The sequence below is a fragment of the Astyanax mexicanus genome, chromosome 7 (genome assembly GCF_023375975.1).
Source record: "Astyanax mexicanus isolate ESR-SI-001 chromosome 7, AstMex3_surface, whole genome shotgun sequence".
In the NCBI taxonomy this organism is placed as follows: Eukaryota; Metazoa; Chordata; class Actinopteri; order Characiformes; family Acestrorhamphidae; genus Astyanax; species Astyanax mexicanus.
Window position 1 is genome coordinate 49418562 of NC_064414.1, and position 26096 is coordinate 49444657.

The following is a 26096-nucleotide window of genomic DNA, read 5'->3' on the forward strand; positions in this document are numbered from 1 at the left end:
ACCGCCATTTCCACATCCATCCAGCCGCTGCACTGCAGGAGAAACACAGAGCGAGAGACAGAGAGAGAGACAGAGAGAGGGAGGCAGGTTTAACACGATAGACAGCTCTGTGAGGAGCTCATACTGTCCGCAGGTGAGTTCCGCTCGCTGTATTAAGCCTGTGTGCTGGAAATACTGCTGCTGCTGCTGCTGTGTGTTTATGGTTATCAGTTAGCTTAGCATCACAGCTCCAGCTGTTGGTGCATCTCTTCATTATAAACACCACAGCTACAGCTACAGGACTGTACCCTGCATTAATATAGCGTTTAAACACAGCTTTACTGATCAATAACTGCTCTCAGATCAGCCTGGTGATTAATAAACTGCTTATCCAGAAGAAAACATAACAAACATCCTCTTCACAGGTAAGCTTGCTGTCTGTCTCTCTGCTGAATCACCTGTTGACCAGCAGCATTGGGTATGATGCATTTAGGGCTGCAGTGTCGATTATTAATTAAAATGTGTCGATTAATTGTTGTAATTTGTAATTGCGATGTATTATACACTGTGCACTGTTTACATTCAGCCTGGTCACCATAGGTGACAGACACAGAAAATTAGGCATAGGTGATCTGGCCCTGCAATGATATCTAAAAACTTCAGGGTGTTCCTGTGATCAGTGGTCAGTAAGCATGGTTATGATGGTCATCCAACTTGGTCATAGTGGTCAGTGAGCTCAGTCGTGATGGTCTTTTAAATTGGTCATAGTGGTTAATGAGATTGGCCATATTGATTAGTGAGCTTGTTTATGATGGTCATCCAGATTGGTCATAGTGGTCATTGAGCATGGTTATGCTGGTCATCCAGATGGGTCATAGTGGTCTGTGAGCTTCATTATGAGTGTCATCTAGCTTTGTCATAGTTGTCAGTTAGCTTGATCATGAGGGTCAATCAAGCATGGTGATGATGGTCATACTGGTGGTCATCTAGCTTGGTCATAGTAGTCAGTATCCTTGGTCATGATGGGCATCCAGATCAGTCAAAGTGGTCAGTAAGCTTGGTCGTGCTGGACATTCGGCTTGGTCATAATGGTCATCCAGATTGGTCATAGTGGTCAGTGAGCTTGATCATAATGGACACTCAGCTTGGACATGATGGTCATCCAGATCAATCATAGTGGTCAGTGAGCTTGGTCATAATGGGCACTCAGCTTGGACATGATGGTCACCCAGATCAGTCATAGTGGTCAGTGAGCTTGGTCGTGCTGGACACTCGGCTTGGTCATAATGGTCATTCAGATTGGTTATTGTGGTCAGTGAGCTTGGTCAAGTTGGTCAGTGTGCTTGGTCATAGTAGTCAGTGAGCTTGGTCATAAGGGACATCCAGATTGGTTATTGTGGTCAGTGAGCTTGGTCAAGATGGTCAGTGTGCTTGGTCATAGTGGTCAGTGAGCTTGGTCATGATGGTAACTCAACTTGGTAATGCTCGTCATACTGGTGGTCATCTATCTTGTTCATGCTGGTCCATAAGCTTGGTCATAGTGGCCGATGAGCTTGATCATGATGGTCATCAAGCTTGATCATAGTGGTCAGTAGGCTTGGTCATTATGGTCATCCAGATTGGTCATAGTGGTCAGTGAGCTTGGCCATCATGGTCATCTAGCTTGGTTAAGAAGTCAGTGAGCTAGGTCATAATGGGCACTCAGCATGGACACGATGGTCATCTAGATTGATCATAGTGGTCCGTGAGCTTGGTTATGTTGGTCATCTAGCTTGGTCATGTTGTTAAGGCATGCTTCTAATAAGTTCATGTTTAGTGTAACATAGATTAATGTTCTATTGGCAGTACTAGACTTCCTTGTTGCTGAATGCAATCAGAACAAAATCAGGACAAACTCTTTATTTATTCCCTTTATTTCAGAAGAAACAATGAATGAGCAGGTGTCTCAGTTCCATTCTTTGTTTACTGCAAGTTGATATAGTTTAATATGTTGAAAACTGATGTCATGTTGATGTTTATTAATATGTATCACACTGTTTGTGCAGTGTGCTTCATTAATTTCCGTAAAGGAAAGCCCTCCTCAGCCCCTTCAAATGAGAGAGGGACAGGATGTCTGAAAAACCAACCAGAATCGCCATTGTGAACCACGACAAATGCAAGCCCAAAAAATGCAGGCAAGAGTGCAAGAAGAGCTGCCCAGTGGTTCGAATGGGTAAGAACAGAGGACGATTTTTTAAACTGAACAATAGAAATAAAAGCACTTTTATTCTCCAGCTGCCTAATTTTATTGTATCTTCTGGCTGCAGGTAAACTGTGTATAGAAGTTACTCCACAGAGCAAGATAGTTTGGATATCTGAGTCACTCTGTATAGGATGTGGAATCTGCATTAAGGTTTGTAAAGCTGTATTTTACCCTGCAAAAAGGGTATATACAGCTCTGGAAAAAATAAAAGACAACCTCAATTTCTGAATCAGTTTCTCTGATTTTGCTATTTATAGGTATATGTTTAAGTTAAAATGAACATGGTTGTTTTATTCTAGAAATTACGAATAACATTTCTCCCAAAATCCCCCCAAAAATATTGTCATTTCAGCTTTCAGGCCTCAGATAATGAAAAGAAAACAAGTTCATATTCATATATTTTTAACAGTTCAGAAATTAATATTTGGTGCAATAACCCTGGTTTTTAATCACAGTGTTCATGCATTTTCTTGGCATGTTCTCCACCAGTCTTACACACTGCTTTTGAATAACTTTATGCCTTTACTCAAGCAGTTCAGTTTGGTTTGATGGCTTGTGATCATCCATCTTCCTCTTGATTATATTGCAGAGGTTTTCAGTTTGGTAAAATCAAAGAAACTCTTCATTTTTAAGTGATCACACAGGCTGAGTGAATTAAGGAGTACTCAGTCATATTAATACATTTTATTAATTTGTCTAGAAATGTCCATTTGGGGCTTTGGCCATTGTTAATCTGCCCAGCAACCTGGAGAAAGAGACCACTCACAGATACTGCGCCAACTCGTTTAAATTACACAGGTGAGATGATAAGATTAAGTATTATTAAATTACATTATTATGTAGTATGCACTTTATGTGTATTTAGTATACATACAGTACCATTAAAAAAAAATCTTCTAAATGAAGAAAATTTACTTTAAGAAATGAAACTTTGACCATCAAAAATGTTATGATGAAACTGGCTCTCATCAGGACCACTCCAGGAAAGAAAGACCAAGAGTTTCCTCTGTTGCACAAGATAATTTGATCAGAGTTACCAGCCTCAGAAACCACATGTTAACAGCTCCCCAGATAAGAGCACCTAAATGCTTCTTCACAGAATATTTTGGTTTAACACTTTTAAGTCTATAGAGGATTCTTATGTGTTTCTTTATAGCCTGGATCACTTCAGTATTTATTAACTATGTTGGAAAATAAAATAATTAGAAGTTTTGTCCGATCTCTTTGACTGGTACTATATCTGTGTGCCATATCTTATATGTATATGTGTGTGCAGTTAGCATCTAACAGAATAGCAAAAATATGATTGTATATTAGAACTGCACAAAACACACACACAAATTCCAGTACACACATATAATACCATAATATCAATTCTGATAGATGCTAATCTAGTCATATCTAGTTTAATCAGCTGTTTATACTGTTTATATAAAAATACATAAGCTAAAATGATTTTGTTTTCTTTACAGGTTGCCTATCCCCAGACCAGGAGAGGTGTTAGGACTTGTGGGCACTAACGGCATTGGAAAGTCAACTGCACTTAAGATTCTCGCAGGAAAACAGAAGCCAAACCTGGGGAAGTACGATGTGAGTCAAAATGAGGAATGTGTGATACAGGCCTACAAATCAATATACTACGATATTGTATAAAATATGGTATACAGTACCAATCCAAATTTTGGGGACAAAATTAAGGGACGCATATGGAATTACGTAGTAAACAGTTGGAGCTTCACAGCGTGAAGGAAAAGCAGAAACTGTTGTTCAGCATCTCCAGAACCTTCTTAATTTGTAAATCAAGGAGTCTGGAGGAAGAGTGGAGAGACACACAGTCCAAACTGCTTGAGGTCTTCGGATTTCATTTTCCAGCAGGGCTTGACACACTGCCAAAATTATCAATCAAATTAACAATTGTTATAGGTACACTATATGGCCAAATATTTGTAAACACACCTCTTTAAATAATTTTCTTTTTTTCTTTCTTTGTTTCAGGCTCCTCCTGACTGGCAGGAGATCCTCGCCTACTTCCGAGGTTCAGAGCTGCAGAACTACTTCACCAAAATCCTGGAGGATGACCTGAAGGCCATTGTGAAGCCTCAGTACGTGGACCAGATCCCCAAAACTGTGAAGGTCAGTAGCTCAGGACTGGAAGGTGATGCAGGTGATCTCTGGTCAGTTTTTGCTTGTTTGTGATATTGCTTTAGATTAGTGATGCACTGAAACAGAACTAAATCCTAATCCTATTGCCACAGCTGGAATTTAATTTTAATGATAAAAATGTTTTGCTTTATGACTTGACATTGTTCTGTATTAATTATTTAGTCTTTTCCCTCTATTTTTGTTTGCCAAATATTTGGTGCATCCCCATTTTAGATATTATTACTGATCACAGGCCTGTGGCTGTTTTATAGGGCAGTGTGGGCTCGATTCTGAGCAGGAAGGATGACACTAAGACTGAGGGAGTTGTCTGCGAGCAGCTGGGTATGTTTACTACAGAATATCATGTAATATTAAACCAGATTTTTGGTAAAAATACAGGTTAATATTAAGAAACAACAATATAACAAACTTTATTATCAGACAAAGACAGCACTTTTTAAATGTTTATTTTATTTATTAATGGCTAGATTGTGATTAATCACACTTTTTGGAAGGCTGAGTTTAATTTCAATAACCACACCCAGGCCTGATTACTGCCAGACCTGTAGAATCAAGAAATCACTTAAATAGAACCTGTCTGACAACATAAAGCAGCTTAAAGATCTCAAGGTATGAAGAAATCATTGATCATCTGTCAGTTTGGAAAGGGTACAATGTAATTTCTAAGGCTTAGAGACTGTGTGTGTGTATATATATATATACAGCTGCGGAAAAATAAGACACAACTAACAAAAAAAAATTGATTTATTTGATTTTACCAATTTGAAAACCTCTGAAATGTAATCAAGAGGAAGATGGATGATCACAAGCCATCAAACCAAACTGAACTGCTTGAAGTTTTGCATCAGGAGTAAAAGGCATAAAGTTATCCAAAAGCAGTGTGTAAGACTGGTGGAGGAGAACATGCCATGCATGAAAACTGAGATTAAAAACAGGGTTATTCCGCCAAATATTGATTTCTGGACACTTAAAACTTTATGAATATGAACTTGTTTTCTTTGCATTATTTGAGGTCTGAAAGCTCTGCATTTTTTTGTTATTTCAGCCATTTCTCATTTTCTGCAAATTAATGCTCTAAATGATAATGATATATATACCCGATTATAAATATATACCTATAATTAGCAAAATCAGAGAAACCTATTCAGAAACTGAATTATTATTATTTATTTTTACAATACTTAAATCTAAAACTTTTGATTGGTAGTGTATGTGGTACAGGTGAAAATGTATTGTTGCATTTATTGTATGTATGTATATATATATGATGTTCTTGTTTTGTTTTGTGTTTGGACAGATCTGACTCATCTCAGGGACAGGAACGTGGAGGATCTGTCAGGAGGAGAGCTGCAGCGTTTTGCCTGTGCTGTGGTGTGCATCCAGAGAGCAGACATGTAATGTCTTAAAATACATATTAAATGAAACATATTTATCATTTACGGTACCTGTCAAAAAATTTAACACACTTCTTTTTATTCAATGTGTTTTTCTTTCTTTTTATGATTTTGTACATTGTAAATTTAATAATGAAAACAGTGTTAAACAAACCTGAATATGTTTTATACTTTAGATTCTTCTTAGTATCACATGTATCTTTAAGGACAGATCTGCACACTCTTGGTATTTTAATCTCAGTGTCTTCATGAGGGAGAGTCACCTGGAATAGTTTTCTCAGCGTCTTGAAGTAAAGGAGTTCCTGGAGGTGCTGAACAATAGTTGCTGCCTTTTCTTTACTTTTCAGCATGTCTTTAATATCAATCTACAATCTAGAAAATAAATTATATAAAGAAAAACATTGAATGAGAAGGTGTATCCAAACTTTTGACAGGTATTGTATATCTAACAAAGATCATAGGACAAAATATTTGTGTTGTATTATATGTGTTGTTGAATGTAACTTTACATCCAAAAATAAATGAATGTTTTAAAAAAAATTTCCACGCCACACACATACTGTACTTCTATGCATTTTATGGTGCCATGCATGGTAAGCAGTATGTCCACTAGAGGGCAGGGTCAAAAATGATGTGATGTGTGGAGGAGGTTGTAATAACAATATAATATAATATAATAATAATACAAAAAAAACTAAAGAAAAATAGTGTAAATCCTGGTGTATGGTCTTCAGTGTAGAATGTATTGTAGAAATGAAGTTTAATAATTATAAGAGAGTGTACATACAGTAAACCAGGTCTTTAACTTTCAAATTCATTGTTATATTATTACTAAAATCACAACAATATTTTGTGATCAATTGCGATTAATTGCACTTGTTTTTCCTAAGTCACAAATTTTAATAGTGGATATTAAAATGTAAATAAAAGAATGAATGTAAAATGCAGTTATATTTATATTAGTGGCGTCAATTAAAATACTAGTATTTACTTGTTTATCTTTGAGGGGCGCTGGAATAAAGAATGCCTAATAAATTAAATAGAGGAAACTTTCTTTACTCTATTGTAAAGATTTCAGACTGGTTGTAAAGATTTCTTAATTAGAGCTTAATTAGCTAAGTATAAAAGAGCGTTTTCACACCTGTAGTTGTGAAAGTTTCTATGGTGCGGATCAGGTGATTAGTTTGTTTATTTGGAACGTTTCTCCCTCTGTTTGGTTTGGTTTCACACAGGCATAAACCTAAACGCACCAAAATATGAACCAATAAACCACAAGAGCACACAGTCTCCTCTGATTGATCAGAGCTGTCTGGCATGAGAACAAGAAAGTAAATATGGTTAGAAGATGCTGTGTTCCAGTGTGTTTATCCACAGAATCCTGAAAAATTCACATTGCGCTTTTAAACACAGTGTTTTCAATGGGACATGCAGTGCAAGTGTAAACAGCGTAGAGCAGCAGAGACAGCGTTATACACTGCTGTTCATAGTATATTATCTGGCTAATATATCAGATTAAACTGCGCTTTATGAGCAGATTAGCTTAATTTAAAAAAAAGGATATTTTTTGCCTTCTTTTATTACCTAAATACTAACCTGTCCACTTACTGCTGCTGTTTGTGTTTGTGTTAGCTTCATGTTTGACGAGCCCTCCAGTTACCTGGACGTGAAGCAGAGGTTAAAAGCTGCCATCACCATCCGCTCCCTTATCACACCTGACAGGTGGGTGGGGCCCAATAAAGCCACATATCACTTTTCATAAGCTATAGTCTATTGCTGATTAATAACTAAAACATTAATCAACTTCATATCAGTACTGCAGCTGGTTAAGTGCTGCCACTGTGATCAGGAGATTGCTGGTTCGAATCCTGTTCATGTAGCTCTTTGTATCAGCAACCGGAGCCCTGAGAGAGCACAATTGACCTTGCTCTCTCTGGGTGAGTTAATGGAGCTCTTTCCCCGCATCATTCCAAAGGGTGATGTCGATCAGCACAAGGCGTCTGTGAGCTGATGTATCAGAACCGAGTCGCTGCGCTTTCCTCCGAGCACACTGTGATGCTACTCGGTAATGCTGCATCAGCAGCAGTTCAAAAAGAGGCGGTGGGTTGGGTAATTGGCCTTTTAAATTAGAGAGAAACGGAAAAAATTAAATAAAAAAATATATATATAGCAGTGAAACTCATTATTTAATTATAAGAAATCAAATGGTTTTCAAATTAGTTCATTATTGTTTTAGTTATTCTTTCTATTTCTATTTTAAATAATATTTTTTAGTGGCCTCAGCCTCATACCGATCTGTTTTTCTCTCTCTGAACCTTTGTTTAGATATATTATTGTTGTGGAACATGACCTGAGTGTACTGGACTACCTGTCTGACTTTATCTGCTGTCTGTATGGAGTACCCAGTGCTTACGGTGTCGTTACCATGCCTTTCAGTGTACGGGAAGGTACTGGACACATTCATGTTCATGTAATGAAGTAGTTTTACCAACAAAATGTGATTTAAGTGGATTGTAGCCACAAATCAATGGGTAATAGAAGTAAATACAAAAAATGCAAACAAAATCTAGTAAAAAGTCTTCATTAGAGACAATAGAGTCACAATAGAGACAACTATTCAAACAAAAGCAGGGTTACTTGTATTTGAACACCATAGAATTTGGATACAACTATAAATTAATAGGTCTCCTTATACTTTTGTCCATTTAGCATATGTCCTAACCTGTAAGGATATAGTGTTTTTATTCACTCACCTAATTTAATTTTAAGTTTTTGTGCCCAATAAAAATCTTAAGGGCTAAAGGATATGACTGCTTATGAATGTTTAATTACATTTATAAAATAAAACACCATTTTTTAAATTGATTTAGTTTTAGGTAAACCTTTATTGATGGTAATATTGGTAATAGAGGTAACTGTGGGTCATCAACACTGTAGTGTGCTCCTGAAAACAACTTTGTTTAATCTGGCACTTGTTCTTTACTTTGTATTAACATTTTATGATGAATGAATCAATTAATCAATTAAAATGCTTCAAAATGACTTAAAAAAGTTAACAATATTTTCATTGTCCTGCAAAATTGTCATTTTTCAAAATGCAAATGATGATATTTAAAGCCTTGAGAATGCTCTGACCCCTTCTGTTAATTCCAGGCATCAACATCTTCCTGGATGGATACGTACCTACGGAGAACCTGAGGTTCCGCGAGGCCTCTCTGGTGTTTAAAGTGGCAGAAACAGCCAGTGAGGAGGAGGTGAAGAAGATGTGCCGTTATCAGTATCCCAACATGAAGAAGATGATGGGGGACTTTGAGCTGCAGATCGTGGAGGGCGAGTTCACAGACTCTGAGATCATGGTGATGCTCGGGGAGAACGGTGAGACACTGCATATTTACATTTATAACAATTAACAATATGAAGCACTATTCTCTTATAAGACGCACGTTTTTATAGTTGATATTTAAATTTAAATAAAAGAATGGATGTAAGAAATGTAAAATGCAGTAATATTTATATTATTCATGGTATGTTTTAGGGGAGATAAAGAAAACGTGGGGCGCTGGAATAAAGAATGCATGATAAATCGGATAGAGGAAACTTTTTTTTTACTTTATTATAAACATCTCAGCTTGATTGTAAGGATTTCTGAATTAGAGCTTAATTTGCTGAATATAAAAATCTCAGGAAGTATTTGATATTTTACACATGCCAATAATGAGGGGGATGACCATTTAAATGGCCTGGGGGAAATATGTACCTGCCAGTATTCAGTAATGTGTACACTGTGCCTTTAAGAGCCCCTTAAGCTATGTGTGCGGGCACGTAGAGAACCAAGGTGTGTGTTCTGCTGTACCATTAAAAACATTTTCACACCTGTAGTTTTTAGGTTTCTATGGTCCGGATCAGTTGATGAGTTTGTTTATTTGGAGCGTTTCTCCCTCTGTTTGGTTTGGTTTCACAATGCAAGCACATTCTCTCATCTGATTGGTCAAAGCTGTCTGGCGCAGGAGCAAGGAAGTAAATATAGTGAGAAGTTATAACATAAGCTATAAAAGTGCTTCAGTCAGTATAAGAAAAATATTGTATGTAGTGGAGTTGCTTGAAGTGGTGGAACAGATTAGATGTATTAACATTACCGCTGCTGGTCGGCTGCACTCTCCGGCACAATTTGCAGCAAAGCGGCAAGGGAGCGGACCCGCGGCCGGCCTCGAGGACCCGCGGCCGAGCGAGCGGACCCACGGCCGAGCGAGCGGGCCCGCGGCCGGCCTCGAGGACCCGCGGCCGAGCGAGCGGACCCACGGCCGAGTGAGCGGGCCCGCGGCCGGCCTCGAGGACCCGCGGCCGAGCGAGAATCGAGTCTACCTTAGCCTTGGATACGCTCGTCCCGGCTCTGTTTGGCTCCAGCGCGAGACATATGTGCTGAGTAGCGAAGCGGACCCGAGCCTAGCCATTTTAACCTAGCCTTGCCTAGCCTAGCCTATTTGGCTACGTGCCTGTGTGGTTACGTCATCACGCACTGACGTAGCCCAGCTACGGGGGCTGAATGTGTTGAGCTCTGGGGCGAGCTGACGCCAGTAAAAAAAAGCCTGTCCGTGATTCTAATACATATCGATATACCACAAAACTGATATCACCGTTATTAAAACATTTCTTATCGCGATAAATACCGATATCGAATTATTGTCCAGGCCTATATACATATATATATATATATATATATATATATATATATATATATATATATATATATACAGGGGTTGGACAATTAAACTGAAACACCTGTCATTTTAGTGTGGGAGGATTCATGTCTAAATTGGAGCAGCCTGGTGGCCAATCTTCATTAATGGCACATTGCACCAGTAAGAGCATGTGTGAGTGTGAAGTTCAATTAGCAGGGTAAGAGCACAGTTCTGCTCAACATATTGCAATACACAACATTATGGGTGACATACCAGAGTTCAAAAGAGGACAAATCGTTGGTGCGCATCTTGCTGGCGCATCTGTGACCAAGACAGCAAGTCTTTGTGATGTATCAAGAGCCACGGTATCCAGGGTAATATCAGCATACCACCAAGAAGGACAAACCACATCCAACAGGATTAACTGTGGATGCTGTAAGAGGAAGCTGTCTGAAAGGGATGTTCGGGTGCTAACCCGGATTGTATCCAAAAAAACTTAAAACCACGGCTGATCAAATCACAGCAGAATTCAATGTGCACCTCAACTCTCCTGTTTCCACCAGAACTGTCTGTCAATACAATAAATTATTGTGGTCTAAAATCAGGTGTTTCAGTTTCATTGTCCAAGCCCTGTGTATATATTCCTCCATTTGAAATGGTTTTAATATTGAATAACTCTTTCAGGCACAGGAAAAACCACCTTCATTAGGATGCTCGCTGGTCGATTAAAGCCTGATGATGGAGGTGAGTGATTTTAGTCTGTTAGTATTATGGTCTGGCTGACGCTGGTATATGTAACAGTGTATATAACATCTTAATCTTTATCTTTCCTTTTCTAGGAGAGGTACCAATCCTCAACGTCAGCTACAAACCTCAGAAGATCAGCCCCAAATTTAAAGTACGCTACTGTGCTGTTATACATGTTCAATACATACAGTGGGTAATGAGTCACCCCCCCCCCCAATTAACCCCTAATAACCCCTAATGTCCCACATGTGTGGTTTTGTCTCTCTGTAGGGCAGCGTTCGTGCCCTCCTCCACGAGAAGATCAGGGATGCGTACACACACCCTCAGTTCGTCACGGACGTCATGAAGCCCATGCAGATTGATTGCGTCATTGATCAGGATGTAGGTGTTGAAACGTCATTGGTTTTCTCATTTGTTTGCAATAATAAGACGAACTTCAGAAAGCTAATATATTGGGTAGAATCTTGTAGGCTGAGAATCTGATTAATAATTGCACTCTTCAAATAAAATAATCATCTGGCTAATATATCAGATTAACCTGCACTTTATCAGCAGTTTAGATCGATTAAAAAGGAGTATATTTGATAGCTAGGTTGGATAGAGACCAGATCACATTCTCACCACATGCAAACGGCTCAAGAAAAAAAATCTGAATGTTGACCTTTAACGTTGACAACCCTAGTTTATATTTATGTTTATAGTTTATAATATATTATGTGCATTATTATTAAGGATCCCATGACCCTTTCATGATTAGTTTACATGACTCATGACTTGTGGCATGTCAGTGTGTATAGTAGCTATGTAGTTAAGCATTAGGTTGCACAGTGAGAGAATCCTCATTGTTATATATTGCACCAGTAAGAGCAGAGTGTGAAGGATTGCGTCATTGATCAGGATGTAGGTGTTAAAGCGTCATTGGTTTTCTCATTTGTTTGCAATAATAAGACGAACTTCAGAAAGCTAATATATTGGGTAGAATTTGGATAGCATAAAAATGTAAATATGCTTTATTTAGGCTTATATTTTTTTGTTTTATGAAGGCATTTAAAATAAAATAACTTAAAGGAAGTCCCAATAGGCAGAAATGGTTGATATACAGTATTTCTCCCATAAAGTTGAACAATAGCAAATTTGACATGATTTCACACAAAACTATTGGCATCTTTTCAAAATTGTAGGTAATTAACTTTGATTCAAGCATGCGATGCTCATTTAAACTAACCTATGGTGAGTAACTGATGTGGGCAATATAAAAGTTACACCTAAAACTAGAGAAAAAGGTTGATTTAGTCTTTGCATTGTGTGGCTGTGTGTGCCACACTAAGCATTAAGAACATAAAGAGAAGAAGAGAACAGTATGAGAACTTGAGAATCAAAATTGTGGAAAATGAATCCATCTCCATTAACCTTGATGTTTCTCTGTTTCTCTGTGTTCAACATAATCAAATTTTCAAAGTTTAGAACCCATGGCACTGTAGCTAACCTCCCTGGACATGGACGGAAGTGAAAAATGAGAAATGAAAGGTTGCAACGCAGGATAGTCTTCCTTTCGGACAACATAGTCTGGATGGTGGATAAACAGCCCAAATCAAGTTCTGAAGAAATATAAGCTGTCCTGCAGGCTCAGGGTGTATCAGTGTCAGCGTGAACTGTCCACCGATATTTAAATGAAATTAAATGAAACACTGTGGCAGGACACTCAGAAAGACACCACTGCTGACACAGTGTGTGTGAGTAAGCCAAAATGAGGGTGCCAATGACATAGTCTGGCCCAATTCTGTGTTTAAATTCTATACATTTTGGCTTTTTTCTCTCTGTTTTTGTGTTCTTCCAATACACACAAAGGAAAAGAACATGTGTATAACAAAAAGTGTAATTGCAATAATTTTCTGGGAGAAATACATGGGTGCCAACACTTTCTGTACTATGACTGTACTAAGCAGATAACTATTTCTATGGCGTCACATCAATGTCAAAAGTCAGGGGTGCAAAAATACCAGGTTAAAAAAAAAATTAACATTGGCATTGATGTGACACCATATATTTCTTCCTTTTTGACAACCTAAAATATAGCTTTATTTAGTATTTTATATTGATATATAGGAAAAACAATAAATTAGCAGGTGATCCAATACATTTGTCCAAATAGCGCATGTTGTATGTATTTATATACGAAATCAAGGAAACTTGGAAAACCCTGTCAAATCACTACTTTCGTTACTCTTTACAGGGTGATTTTCACCATGAAACATAGTATGTTATAAGACTGTGCTGGTTTACAGGTTCAGAACTTGTCTGGAGGAGAGCTGCAGAGGGTGGCGCTGGCTCTGTGTCTGGGTAAACCAGCGGACGTCTACCTGATAGACGAGCCCTCGGCCTACCTGGACTCAGAACAGCGCCTGATGGCTGCCAGGGTCATTAAACGGTAGGCCACAATTTTTTATTGTTTTTTTTTATGTTTTATTGATTTACATACTGTAACAAATATAATTGAGAACATTTTATGCCACTGATAAATTGATTATGTACAGTAATAGCATTATGATGCAATTATTCTGTTGTAAAACAACAGACTGTAATATTTTTTTTCCTTTAAATTGAAATTAGTTTCTGAGTGAGGAGAGGGCAACATATTATAATAAATCGTATCACTTTGCAAAGCCACATATTAATGCATCTCAAAAAAAAAAATATTGAAAAGTTACTTTATTTCAGTTATTCAGTTTAAAATGTGAAACTCATATATTATATAGATGTATTAAACACAGAGTGATCTATTTTAAGCGTTTATTTCTTTTATTTTTGATGATTATGGCTTACAGCCAAAGAAAACCTAAAAATCCGTGTCTCAGAAAATTAGAATATTATATAAGACCAATTGTTACTTTTGGCAGTGTGGGCAGTGTGCCAAGTCCTGCTTGAAAATGAAATCTGCATCTCCATAAAAGTTGTCAGTAGCAGAGGGAAGCATGAAGTGCTGCACTGACTTTAGACTTGATAATAAAACACAGTGGATCAACACCAGCAGATGACATGTCTCTCCAAACCATCACTGATCATCAGTAGATTTTACATTTCATTTATAAATCAAGGGAGCGGAGTCTGGAGGAAGAGTGGAGAGACACACAGTCCAAACTGCTTGAGGTCTAGTGTGAAGTTTCCACCAATCAGTGATGGTTTGGAGAGACATGTCATCTTCAAACTTCATGAAGCATCAAATCAGCTCAAGACAGGATAGTTTTGGGAATATAGTGTAAATATGAATGCTATGTTCTACCAGATTCATCCTCCATGCGAAGAAGACCGCCTTCGTCGTTGAGCACGACTTCATCATGGCCACGTACTTGGCTGACCGTGTCATTGTGTTTGATGGTGTTCCGTCAAAAAAGACAGCTGCTAACACGTAAGTGTCTGAGTGCATCAGATCATATTTGAAGAAAAAATATCTATTATTTAAATTATTGTTTATGTATTGTTTTTGAGTGAAAATAACCTGATAACACTCCCATGCTCATATCTCTAAATCTGCCGCTCAGGCCTCAGACGCTGCTCGCTGGAATGAACAAGTTCCTGTCATTGCTGGAGATCACATTCAGGAGAGACCCCAATAACTTCAGACCAAGAATCAACAAGCTCAACTCAATTAAGGTAAGAAGTATGATAACACTTTACAATATGGGTGCAATATTAAAAATGTGTCTGTTTTTTTTTTTTTTTTTTTTACTGTATAAGGCGCACTATTAATAAACGTCCATTTTCATACATAAGGCGCACTAGATTATAAAGCATATTATGCAACACTAGTAAGGAACAAGGGTGGCGCCACGTTTTCCTTTCCTAACTAAGTTAAGTAAAGCTAAGTTAAGTAAACAAAACTGTGATTATAAAAAACTAACAAATAAATTTACACAGATTTCTCTCCTGAAATCTGTTTATTTGGGTGAAGAAAAGCGCTTAGGTTTAGCTTAGATTTACAGAGATTTCCATTAAGGCTGGGTGCCGCAACATTAGCATTAGCCGCTAGACGATTAGCAGCTAATGCTGCTTCAGCAGTGCTAGCCAGGGCTACAGGCATAAAATACTCACCCTCTGTGGGCGGTGCTTAGCGCAGTTAGTGGCTAATGCTAATACTGCTGCAGCCTTAGTGCTGAAGGACTAAACTGAAACTCCTATATAATGCTGTACTTCAGCTGAGTGTTTTTACTGCTCCTTAATACCTGACTGGTAAAATTCATACATAAGACGCACAGGATTATTAGGGGCACTGTCAATTTTTGGGAAAATTAAAGGATTTAAAGTGCACTTTAGATTGCAAAAAATACATTATTTAATAATGCTCTTAACTAGTGCCAATTAATTATTACCTGAGTCATTACTAAACCATTAACAAATATTATTACTGTAGTAATTACTGTTATATGTAACCCATAATATAAAATGTTACCAGAACTTCCCTGGTAGAATAAGGTGCAGCAGATCGACTACAGGGGTTAGACAATGAAACTGAAACATGGCTAAATTTGAGCAGCCTTGTGGCCAATCTTCATTAAGTGCACATTATTGCACCAGTAAGAGCAGAGTGTGAAGGTCCAATTAGCAGGGTAAGAGCACAGTTTTGCTCAAAATATTGCAATGCACACAACATTATGGGTGACATACCAGAGCTCAAAAGAGGACAAATTGTTGGTGCTCGTCTTGCTGGAGCATCTGTGACCAAGACAGCAAGTCTTTGTGATGTATCAAGAGCCACGGTATCCAGGGTAATGTCAGCATACCACCAAGAAGGACCAACCACATCCAACAGGATTAACTGTGGACGCTGTAAGAGGAAGCTGTCTGAAAGGGATGTTCGGGTGCTAACCCGGATTGTATCCAAAAAACATAAAACCGCGGCTGATCAAATCACGGCAGAATTCAATGTGCACCTCAACTCTCCTGTTTCCACCAGAACTGTCCGTCACCACAATCAATTATTGTGATCTAAAACCAGGTGTTTCAGTTTTATTGTCCACTCCTGTACATATAACATGCTAAATTAAGATTTTTTTGCCCTGCTCTATCTAAATCAAATATACATTACAAGTCAAAAGTTTGGACACACTCAATGTGTTTTCTTTCTTTTTTAATTTTTTTTTTACATGATAAATTTAATATTGAAGACAATATTGAAGCTATACAGGAAGACATGTGGAATTATTCTGTAAGATTCTTCTTCTAAGTAGCACATTTATCTTTGAGGACAGGTCTGCAGACTCTTGGTGAGATTTTAATCTCAGTGTCTTCATGAGGGAGAGTCACCTGGAAGAGTTTTCTCAGCGTCTTGAAGGAAGGAGTTCCTGGAGGTGCTGAACAATAGTTGCTGCTTTTCCTTCACGCTGTAAAGCTCCAGTTCATCCCAATTAAATCACCTCAAATCACCATCTCAGTTCATCAGGTTTAGATCAGGGGATTAATGTGGAGGGATAACACTTTTTTATGTTTACTACCTAATTCCATATATGTCCCTTAATTGTTTTTATGTCTTTAATATTAATCTACAATGGAGAAAATAAATTAAATGTAAAATTATAAAGACGTTGAATGAGAAGATGTGTTTAAACTTTTAACTGGTTACAGACAGACACAGGTAACTTACTATTTTTATTGTAACCTATAAAACTGACCATAACAGTTTAACCCCAGCTCTAATTAAGCTTTTATTGTTTTTGCTTAATCAACAGGATGTGGAACAGAAGAGAGGGGGAAACTACTTCTTCCTCGACGACTAGCTTCATCATCCTCACTTCAATCCGTCCATCATTCAGACTCATACAATTTAAAGAAGGAGAAAAAGAAGAAAAGGAGAAACGTGTTTGCTGCTCACAAGGTCCTTCCTCTGGACCGTGGACCTGCTGCTTTAAGCTAGCTCTCTTCTGCCTCTGCTGATCAGCTGGACTTGGCTTTTCACCAACATCCAAGAAGAGTTATTATCTGTGTATATTGGTAACTTAATGAATTCACTGTGTCAAATGTACTCAAGTGTGCTCATCTCCTCTGCATGGTTCTTCTTCTTGGTGCATTTTCAGTGTTAGACCACCAGAGGGCAGTTGATTACCTGTACTGACAGTGACCTTAAACATGTATAAATATTATGGCTCTAAACTTCCATGTCTTTTAATATGTGGATTAAACGTTCTGTGAATGAGAGTGAGATTTGTGCTCTTTTTTTTTTGGTGTTTTAGGCAATGCCACAGCTTTCTGTAAAGAGTCTGAACCAATTTTCATGTTCCTGTTACCCTGTATATAATAGAATATGAGTGAAAAGTTACTTTATTTCAGTAATTCAGTTCAAAATGTGAAACTCATATATTATATAGATGTAGTTCACAGAGTGTGATCCATTTTAGGCGTTTATTTATTTTATTGACTTAAAAATGTAGGTAGTGTGCCAATTCCTGCTGGAAAATGAAATCTACAGGACTTGATATAACACAGTGGACCAACACCAGCAGATGACATGGTTCTCCAAACCATCACTGATCATCAGTAAATTTTACATTTTATTTGAAAATCAAGAGACCAGAGTCTGGAGGAGGAGTGGAGAGACACACAGTCCAAACTGCTTGAGGTCTAGTGTGAAGTTTCCACCAATCAGTGATGGTTTGAAGAGACGTGTCATCTGCTGGTGTTGATCCACTGTGTTCTATTATTAAGTCTAAAGTCAGTGCAGTTTTGTTTTCCCACAAAATCCTACAGCACTTCATGCTTCCCTCTGCTGAAAACTTTTATGGAGATGCGGATTTCATTTTCCAGCAGGACTTGGCACACTGCCAAAATACCAATTGGTCTTATATAATATTCAAAATTTCTGAGACACGATTTCCCACGCCATTGTCAACGTATCTTTTTTTATGTAATTTAATTTTAGATTTTTTTCCCCATTTTCCCATGGCTAATTGTCCCACCCCTTTGTGTGTCCCCATCACCAGTGGCATCTGCGACCCTAGGAGGATGCGAAGGAGCAAACGCCTCCCCCGACACGTGTGAAGTAAGTCACCCCTTTTTTCGAACTGCTGCTGATGAGTAATTGCCTGAGCAGCCAGCGCGATCGGAGGAAAGCGGCTCGGTTCCGATACATACGTTCACAGACGCCTCGTCCCGCCCAGCGGCACATCACAAGGCTGGCAGCTGATTGCAAAGCTGCATGAGCCGGGGTTCGAACCTGCAACCTCCCGCTCATAGTGGCAGCGCTTTAGAGTGCTGGACCACTTGGCGGCCTGTTAACGTATATTTCAGCTAAACTAACGCTACTAAACTCTTCCCTCAGACTTGGTCATTTGGAGCTTGGGCAATTTCACCACGGCGAAGCCCTAGAGTCCTCTCTATATCATAAAGTCCAACCCAAACAGCACCAGTTTTGACCGGTGTTCTGTCGAGTTGAGCTGCCTTGTCAAACTTTGCTTCCCTAGTGTAAACCTAGAGTTACTTACACAATATAGCTAACGCTAACTAGCTCTGTAAACGGAAGCTGAAACAGAGTAAACAGATCTGTTGGCTCCTCTTTAGCTATAGCTCCTAATGCTGTAGCCCGGGTTCAGCGCTGCCTGTGGGCAGTCCTGAGCCGAGGTGGGCGAGGCCATAAAGTCACTGGGTGACGTAGACACCCTAACGTCTCTCTGATCAACTCTTATTTCTGAGGATTTCTTTTACTAGCTACCGCAGACAAGGGAGGCCGAGAAACAGTTTCATATGCAGCATGCATATCGTCACTGTCCAGTGAAAAACACTTCTCCAAACAGCTCCAAAACAGTAACTTTACAGTAGAAAGAAAAAATCTTGTAAACTGTCGATGGAAGTCAATGTAAAAAGAGTTTATTTCAGGTCATTTTAAAAAGTTTCGATTGGTCCGTTCATCAAGAAAGTTTGGCACAGTGTAAGGGACTGTTTGTCTGTTTAAATTATGTAAACTAAAAATCGACAAAAATGGACGTGTTTTTCATTGGACAGCGACGAGAGACCTGTAGTATTTCACAAAGAACAAGAAAAAATGACTTTTAAAATATTGATTTTAGTGAGAAATCTTTTTAGGTGCAGGCCTATTTTAGTTAAACATTGTGTCATAGCTCATAATGATTAAAACCTACTGATAGTCTTATAAATACAGTAAGTAATTTACCAAAAATGTGGCCATAGCTGACTAAATACTTAAATACTAGTTAGTACTAGTAACTAATATGCAATTGCTCGCTGCTGTTCTGAAGCCCGGCCCGGTGAGCTGTTAGCATGCAGAGCACACAGCCAGTCAACCTCCAGACGGCTGCAAAGTGACATCTGTAATAGGGTGGGGTTATCAGAGGCCAGTATCTGGTCAGTAGCTCTGTGTGTATGTGTGTGTGTAGTTGTGAATGTGTGTGTGTGTTTGTGCAGGGGGCCGGTCCCGCTGTCCTCCGAGAGCTGTGGTTAATTGGCGCTGATCGATGGCTCTCTCCTGCCAGAGAACGAGGGAACGAGAGGGAGGAGAAGAGCGGAGAGGCCGTTCCAGCGGGGGAAAGGGGGAGGAGAGGGGGATTATGGGTAAACCCGATACCCATGAGTCCTCTCAGAAACGAAGCGCTTCGATTAAGGCAGTTTACTGGCCTATCTGCGTGACCTTCGACCTCCGCTGCTATACTTACACCGCAGTAGTGGCGGTGATGGCACAAGCGGGATCAATGGGCTGATGGAGGTGACATCATAGCTTACAGGATGCTGTAGAAAGAGGAAGTGGCTCTTTAATGTTGCACTTTGCACTGACCAAGCATAACATTATGACCAGCTCCTTGTCTCTACTACATCCATTATCTATTTCTTTTTTTTTTTTTGTCCAGCCGTACTGATCATATATATTTGTATCAGACGAATATAACCTGAGTAAATATAAAATCAGCTTTTAAATGATTATTTTTATGTATTAGGGGAAACAAATCTATCGTAACCAATTTGGCCCTGTGTGAAAATGAGCTCTAGTTCTGTCCACACATAATTTAGTGGTAATTTAGCCTTCTACAATGCACAACCTTATTCACAAGATAACACCTCACAACCTCATGATCTACAGATCCAATTTACATTCAGCAGTCCCATGGCACATTGTGATGCTCATTGCTTTCTTACACCCCGTCAATAGTTTATTTTCACGGCTTGCACCCACACCATTAAAATATCGTTGGAGTTTAGGAATATATTTACACTGATTAACGTGGTGGTCTCAAAATGACGTGTGTTCAAGTAAATTTCTGGTGTATTGCTATCTTGGCAACGGAAAACACAGGTGCGCCACTGACTGATTTAAACCTCAACAACAGTCAACAGCCAGACATCTCCGCTTGATGCACACACAGATGCTCATCAATACACAAAACTAACTTTTACAACAACAATAAACAGAATAAAGCAAAAAGTATCATTGCTGTTCCCAGCCTGAAAGAGCAGGTCAGTTTCCTTGGCTGAGAAGCGCAGAAGCGCTGAACTGTTAAAATAGCAATCTGACAAAGTTTGCCAGAGCTCTTGGAATGGCAAGTGACACCCAAAACACTCCCATGATTAATTAAGAGATTTGAGACACCGCAAGGCATACTTTTCCCATCGTTATGACAGCAAAGAGACATGCTAAATGCACCCTAAATTAAGCTGCATGGTGCACGGTTGATGACTTGCCTATGGATTGCTATAATAAGTCCCTGAGTGTCTTCAGATCTTTAAAATTACTACACAACCGTTTGTCCGAGTTCTGTGCTTCCATCTGTAGTAACGGCTGGATTATTTATAATGGTGATCCGACCTCTGTTCTATTACTTCTCTCTTACACAAACAAATCGGACACTACGGGAAGCTCACTATTTTTTCAGTCCACCAGAACTGTGTTTCCAGTACTCCACAGGAAAAGGGTGATGTCAGTGTCCAACGCTTACAATATCTTCAGATCTTTCTATTGCAACCACCCTCCCCTCCACGCATATATACACACACTCTCTCTCACACACACAAAACACACACTCTCGTGAGAAATGACCTCATTGTGTTGTACTACAGGAACATCTGTGCGATGCGTAGTACATTATCTCAGCTTCAGGGAAGCCAATGTTGAGCAATGCATTTGAAAATACATTTTAGAGCCAAATACTGCAGAACCATGTCTTAGTGAGTAAAGCTGAGGCTTTTTTCAAGTCATCCTAAATCAGAAACAACTAGGACAGTATGGAAAATGCAGATTTTTTTTGCATTCACTTTGACTTTATTTGATTGCATACAGTTTGAACCCAATTTAATTTGTTTTATTAATATGCATCCATTTATGCATTTTAAGCCAACAACATATTCCAAAAATGTTGGGACAGGCACAATTTAGGGTTAGTATTGAGGTAAAAATAATTAAACAGGTGATTGTAATCATGATTTGGTACAAAAGCAGTACACAGATAAGCGACATATCACCAGTTTGTAACAAAGGTGTGAAATAATGATTGAAATGTTTAAAAACAATGTTTCTCAAAGAAAAACTGAAAGATATTTGTGTATTTCTCCCTCTACAACCCATAATACATCAAATCAAATCAAATTTATTTGTATAGCGCTTTTTACAACAGGTGTTGGCACAAAGCAGCTTTACAGAAACATGATTACAGGACAAAGAATCAGGCAAAACATTAAACAAAGAAAATACAGAATACAGAACCCCCAGTGAGCGCGGAGGCAAGGAAAAACTCCCTCAGATCTGCAGGAGGAGGAAGAAACCTTGGGAGGACCAAGACTCACATTTAAGGGGGGACCATCCTCCCACTGGTCAAACAGCTTTTAAATTCAAATTTTAAAAAGTCTTTTATACATCCACATAGGTTTTATATATTCAGGACTATAATAGCGCGCCACTAATGGCTTGGATGTAATCAGTAGTGGAGAATAAGATGGACGATGAGCAGCTGATCTGTGGTGGTGGTGGAGAAGAGCTGACTTCAGAAACTTCCATCAGTCTGGCCGGACAGGAGACGTGAGAGCCTGAGGGTCCAACATCGGTATCGGGTCAGACAGGTGGGCAGTCAGTAACTCGGAGGAAGGAAGAGAGATGGAATTAGTTTTGACTGGATTTATGTAAAACGAAGAATATTAAAACATTATCAGAGTGTGGCTAATGACTCCGGCAGAACTGAATAAAACAGCCTAACTAAAGGCAGAGAGCCAGAAGGTAACATAGACATGGAGGCTCCCTGAAACACCAGCATCCACCCACTCCACCGTCCACAAACCTGAGTGACCGTGTGCAGTGGGAGAACAACAGCACCAGCATCTCAGTTTACCCACAATTCCCTCTGTCCATGAACCCCTGAATCTGCAGCCTTATCTAAAGGAAAAAAACATTAATTACCAAAAGCTAAACTAAACAAGTAAGTTTTCAGTCTAGACTTAAAGATTGAGACTGTGTCTGAGTCCCGAACATATTCGGGGAGATTATTCCAGAGTTGAGGCGCTTTATAAGAGAAAGCTCTTCCTCCTGCAGAGCTCCTCTGAATTTTAGTAACTACTAATAAACCAGCACCCTGAGATCTAAGTAATCGCGGTGGTTCATAATAGGAGATGAGGTCTCGCAAATACTCAGGAGCGAGCCCATGTAGGGCTTTGTACGTTAACAGGAGAATTTTATAGTCAATGCGGAATTTGACTGGAAGCCAGTGCAGTGCTGACAGGACTGGACTAATATGGTCAAATTTTCTAGTTTTAGTAAGGACCCTGGCTGCAGCATTTTGAACTAGCTGAAGTTTATTTAAGTTACTGCCGGAACATCCAGACAGTAGCGCATTACAATAATCTAGCCTTGAGGTAATAAAGGCATGGACTAGTTTTTCTGCGTCATGCAGTGATAGGGCATTTCTTAGCTTGGCGATGTTACGTAGGTGTAGAAAAGCTGTTCTAGTAACATTAGATATGTGTTTATCGAATGCTAGATCTGAATCTATAATAACTCCAAGGTTTTTAGCTGCTGAACCAGGTGTGACTGAGAAGTCTGCCAGATTTAGCATTAAGTCTGATAATTTATTTCTAGCAGCTTTGGGGCCTAATAGGAGAACTTCTGTTTTTTCACTATTTAATAGGAGGAAGTTGTGCGACATCCATGATTTCACATCTTTTACACAATCCTCGATTTTCTTTAATCTCACTCTGTCGTCAGGTTTGGCTGATATGAAGAGCTGCGTGTCATCCGCATAACAATGAAAATTTACGTCATGTTTTCTAATAACTTTGCCCAGTGGGAGCATATATAATGTAAATAATAATGGTCCTAATATAGAGCCTTGTGGAATTCCATATCTTACCTTGGTATAACTGGAAGACATATCATTTATCCTCACAAACTGATAGCGATCGGTTAAGTATGATTTAAACCATGCTAAGGCAGTTCCAGTTACACCAACCATGTTCTCTAGTCTTTCTAAAAGGATAGTATGATCTATTGTATCAAAGGCTGCGCTCAGATCGAGAAGTACGAGTAGGGAAACACAGCCTTGGTCGGCAGCTGTAAGTAGATCGTTTGTTATTTTAACTAAAGCTGTCTCAGTGCTATGATGAGGCCTAAATCCAGATTGAAATTTTTCATAGATTTGGTTTCTTTGCAGGTAAGAGCAGAGTTGTTGGGCTACAGCTTTTTCTAAAATCTTAGAAATAAACAGTAAGTTTGAAATAGGTCTATAGTTAGACAGTACACTAGGATCAAGATTTGGTTTCTTGATCAGAGGTTTAATTACAGCTGTTTTAAAGGCTTTGGGTACATGGCCCAGGGCGAGCGATGAGTTTACTATCATTAACAGAGGTTTAATTATATCTGGTAATACCTGCTTTAATAATTTTGTGGGAACAGCATCAAGTGTGCAGGTTGTGCTGTTTGAAGAGGAGATCATTTTCTCTAGTTCTAGCTGTGGAAGTGGGTTAAAGACTTCCAACCTAACTTCAGTAACAGGGTTTTGTTCTAAATCAGCCACACCAGATGACAGAGAGGATGTAATATTTATCTGTTTAATTTTATCCCGAATGTTTTCAATTTTACTATTGAAGAAGTCCATAAAATCGTTGCTGGTGTGAATGGCTGGAATCTGAGGTTCAGTACCTGCCTGGCTTTTAGTTAATTTGGAAATAACACTAAAGAGAACTCTAGGATTATTTTTATTTATCTCGATCTGTGAGGCCAGATACGCTGAGCGGGCTTTATTAAGTTCTTTACTATATTTTACAAGACTGTCTTTCCACGCAGAGTGAAACACTTCCAGTTTAGTTGATCGATATTTACGCTCTAAATTTCGTACTAGCTGCTGTAAGGTACGAGTTTGATCATTGTACCACGGTGCGAGCTTTTTCTGTCTCTCTATTTTGTGTTTAAGGGGTGCTACAACATCTAAGGTAGAGCGAAAGGTATTTTCTAAACCTTCGGTTAGTTTGTCTAGTTCTACTGGGTCTACAGGAGAGTACATTAGAGTTGATAAGTCTGGAAGCTTATCTGTAAATTGTTGGGCTGTAAAATGTGTAATTGAACGTTTTATAGAGTAGCTAGGGGATGTACGTATATTATGACTGAGATGTAATTTAAATGAAATAAGGTAATGATCTGAAATTGCGGAGGTTTGAGAACGAATATTCGGGTTATCTATGCTCACACCCAGGGTCAAAACTAAATCCAGAGTATGATTACAGTAATGAGTAGGTCCTGTTATATTTTGAATAATACCAACTGAGTCTAAAATCGATGTGAATGCCTTTTTTAATGGATCATCCAATTTTTCGAAATGAATATTGAAGTCTCCAACTATAATCACTTTATCACTACTTACTGCTAAGTCTGTGACAAAATCACTAAATTCTTTTAAAAATTCTAAATAGGGCCCTGGTGGTCTGTAGATGTTAATTAAAGAAAATGCATTCTTTTTTGTAACTGGATTAATTATACTGGTGTAAAGAAGCTCAAAAGAAGTAAAATTATCATAGTGTTTCTGATTGCTAGCTAAGGTACTTCGGAAAAGTATGCAGACCCCACCTCCTCTACCGGACAATCTCGGATTGTGTATATAATTATAGCCTGCAGGGGTGGCTTCATTTAATGCTACATATTCATTTGGCCTAATCCAGGTTTCTGTCAGACACAGAACATCGAATTTCTGATCAGTTATCATTTCATTCACCAGAACTGCTTTTGAATTTAGAGATCTAATATTAAGTAAACCAATCTTTAGGCTTGAAATGTTAGTACTACAGTCTGGATATGATTATTTAATATAAGTTAAGTTATTTAGATTGACTGTTTTAGTTTTTTGATGTTTTTGTTTGACTCGGGGGACAGACACAGTCTGAAAACATTGGTATCTAGGTAACGTCTCTTTGCAGCTCGCAGACGGTCGGTTAAGCCTCTCTGTCTGCGGCCTGGTCCCGGCTCTGGATTGTCAGCAGCTTCTAACACTACTCTGCCGACTAGCTAAAAGACTATGTGCTATGCTGCATGAAAGTAAGGCAGCACCCTCCCGCGTGGGGTGGACACCATCCCTACCTAAAAGACCAGGCTTGCCCTCACACAGCCTGGCCAAAAAAACTCTGCAACCTCTGCAACATCACAAGATTTATTTCAATCCAGTGTTGCATTATTTTTTTTACCAAGATCTTGCAGCAGAATTGATGATGGTAGAGTCTGACCTCTGCACAAAGCCTCTCTTCTCCATCCAGCACATCCCAAAGATTCTCAATGAGGTTAAGATCTGGACTCTGTGGTGAACTCTCTCTCAATCCATGTGTGAAAATGATGATCTCATGCTCCCTGAACCCTGAACTCTTTCACAATTCCAGCCCCATGAATCCTGACATTGTCATCTTAGAATATGGCCGTGCCATCAGGGAAGAAAA

The 26096-nt window shown here is 38.8% G+C and overlaps 1 protein-coding gene across 3 annotated transcripts; it reads left to right on the top strand.

The window, feature by feature from the left end:
- On the top strand, nt 1–17390 carry LOC103023203 (ATP-binding cassette sub-family E member 1). Of its 3 annotated transcripts, XM_022684743.2 has the most exons (19): nt 1–133; nt 342–404; nt 2025–2191; nt 2286–2371; nt 2922–3019; nt 3694–3811; nt 4217–4354; nt 4636–4705; nt 5682–5778; nt 7408–7497; nt 8101–8222; nt 8929–9150; nt 11139–11198; nt 11294–11352; nt 11472–11582; nt 13487–13629; nt 14485–14607; nt 14741–14852; nt 16925–17390. In XM_022684743.2, exons 3-19 carry the CDS (start codon nt 2089–2091, stop codon nt 16970–16972), a joined length of 1800 nt encoding a protein of 599 aa, XP_022540464.1. In that variant the 5' UTR covers nt 1–133; nt 342–404; nt 2025–2088; the 3' UTR covers nt 16973–17390. The 3 variants fall into 3 exon arrangements, with proteins under 3 accessions (XP_022540464.1, XP_022540463.1, XP_022540462.1); XM_022684742.2 differs by lacking the exon at nt 342–404 and having other exon boundaries at nt 2–133; XM_022684741.2 differs by lacking the exon at nt 1–133 and having other exon boundaries at nt 141–404.
- Nucleotides 17391–26096: the final 8706 nt, after the last annotated feature.

Coding starts and splice junctions, on each gene's coding strand:
- LOC103023203 (XM_022684743.2), top strand. CDS start 2,089: ATGTCTGAAAAACCAACCAGAATCGCCATTGTGAACCACGACAAATGC. Junction 11,353..11,471: donor AGATCAGCCCCAAATTTAAA/GTACGCTACTGT, acceptor GTCTCTCTGTAG/GGCAGCGTTCGTGCCCTCCT. Junction 14,853..16,924: donor ACAAGCTCAACTCAATTAAG/GTAAGAAGTATG, acceptor CTTAATCAACAG/GATGTGGAACAGAAGAGAGG.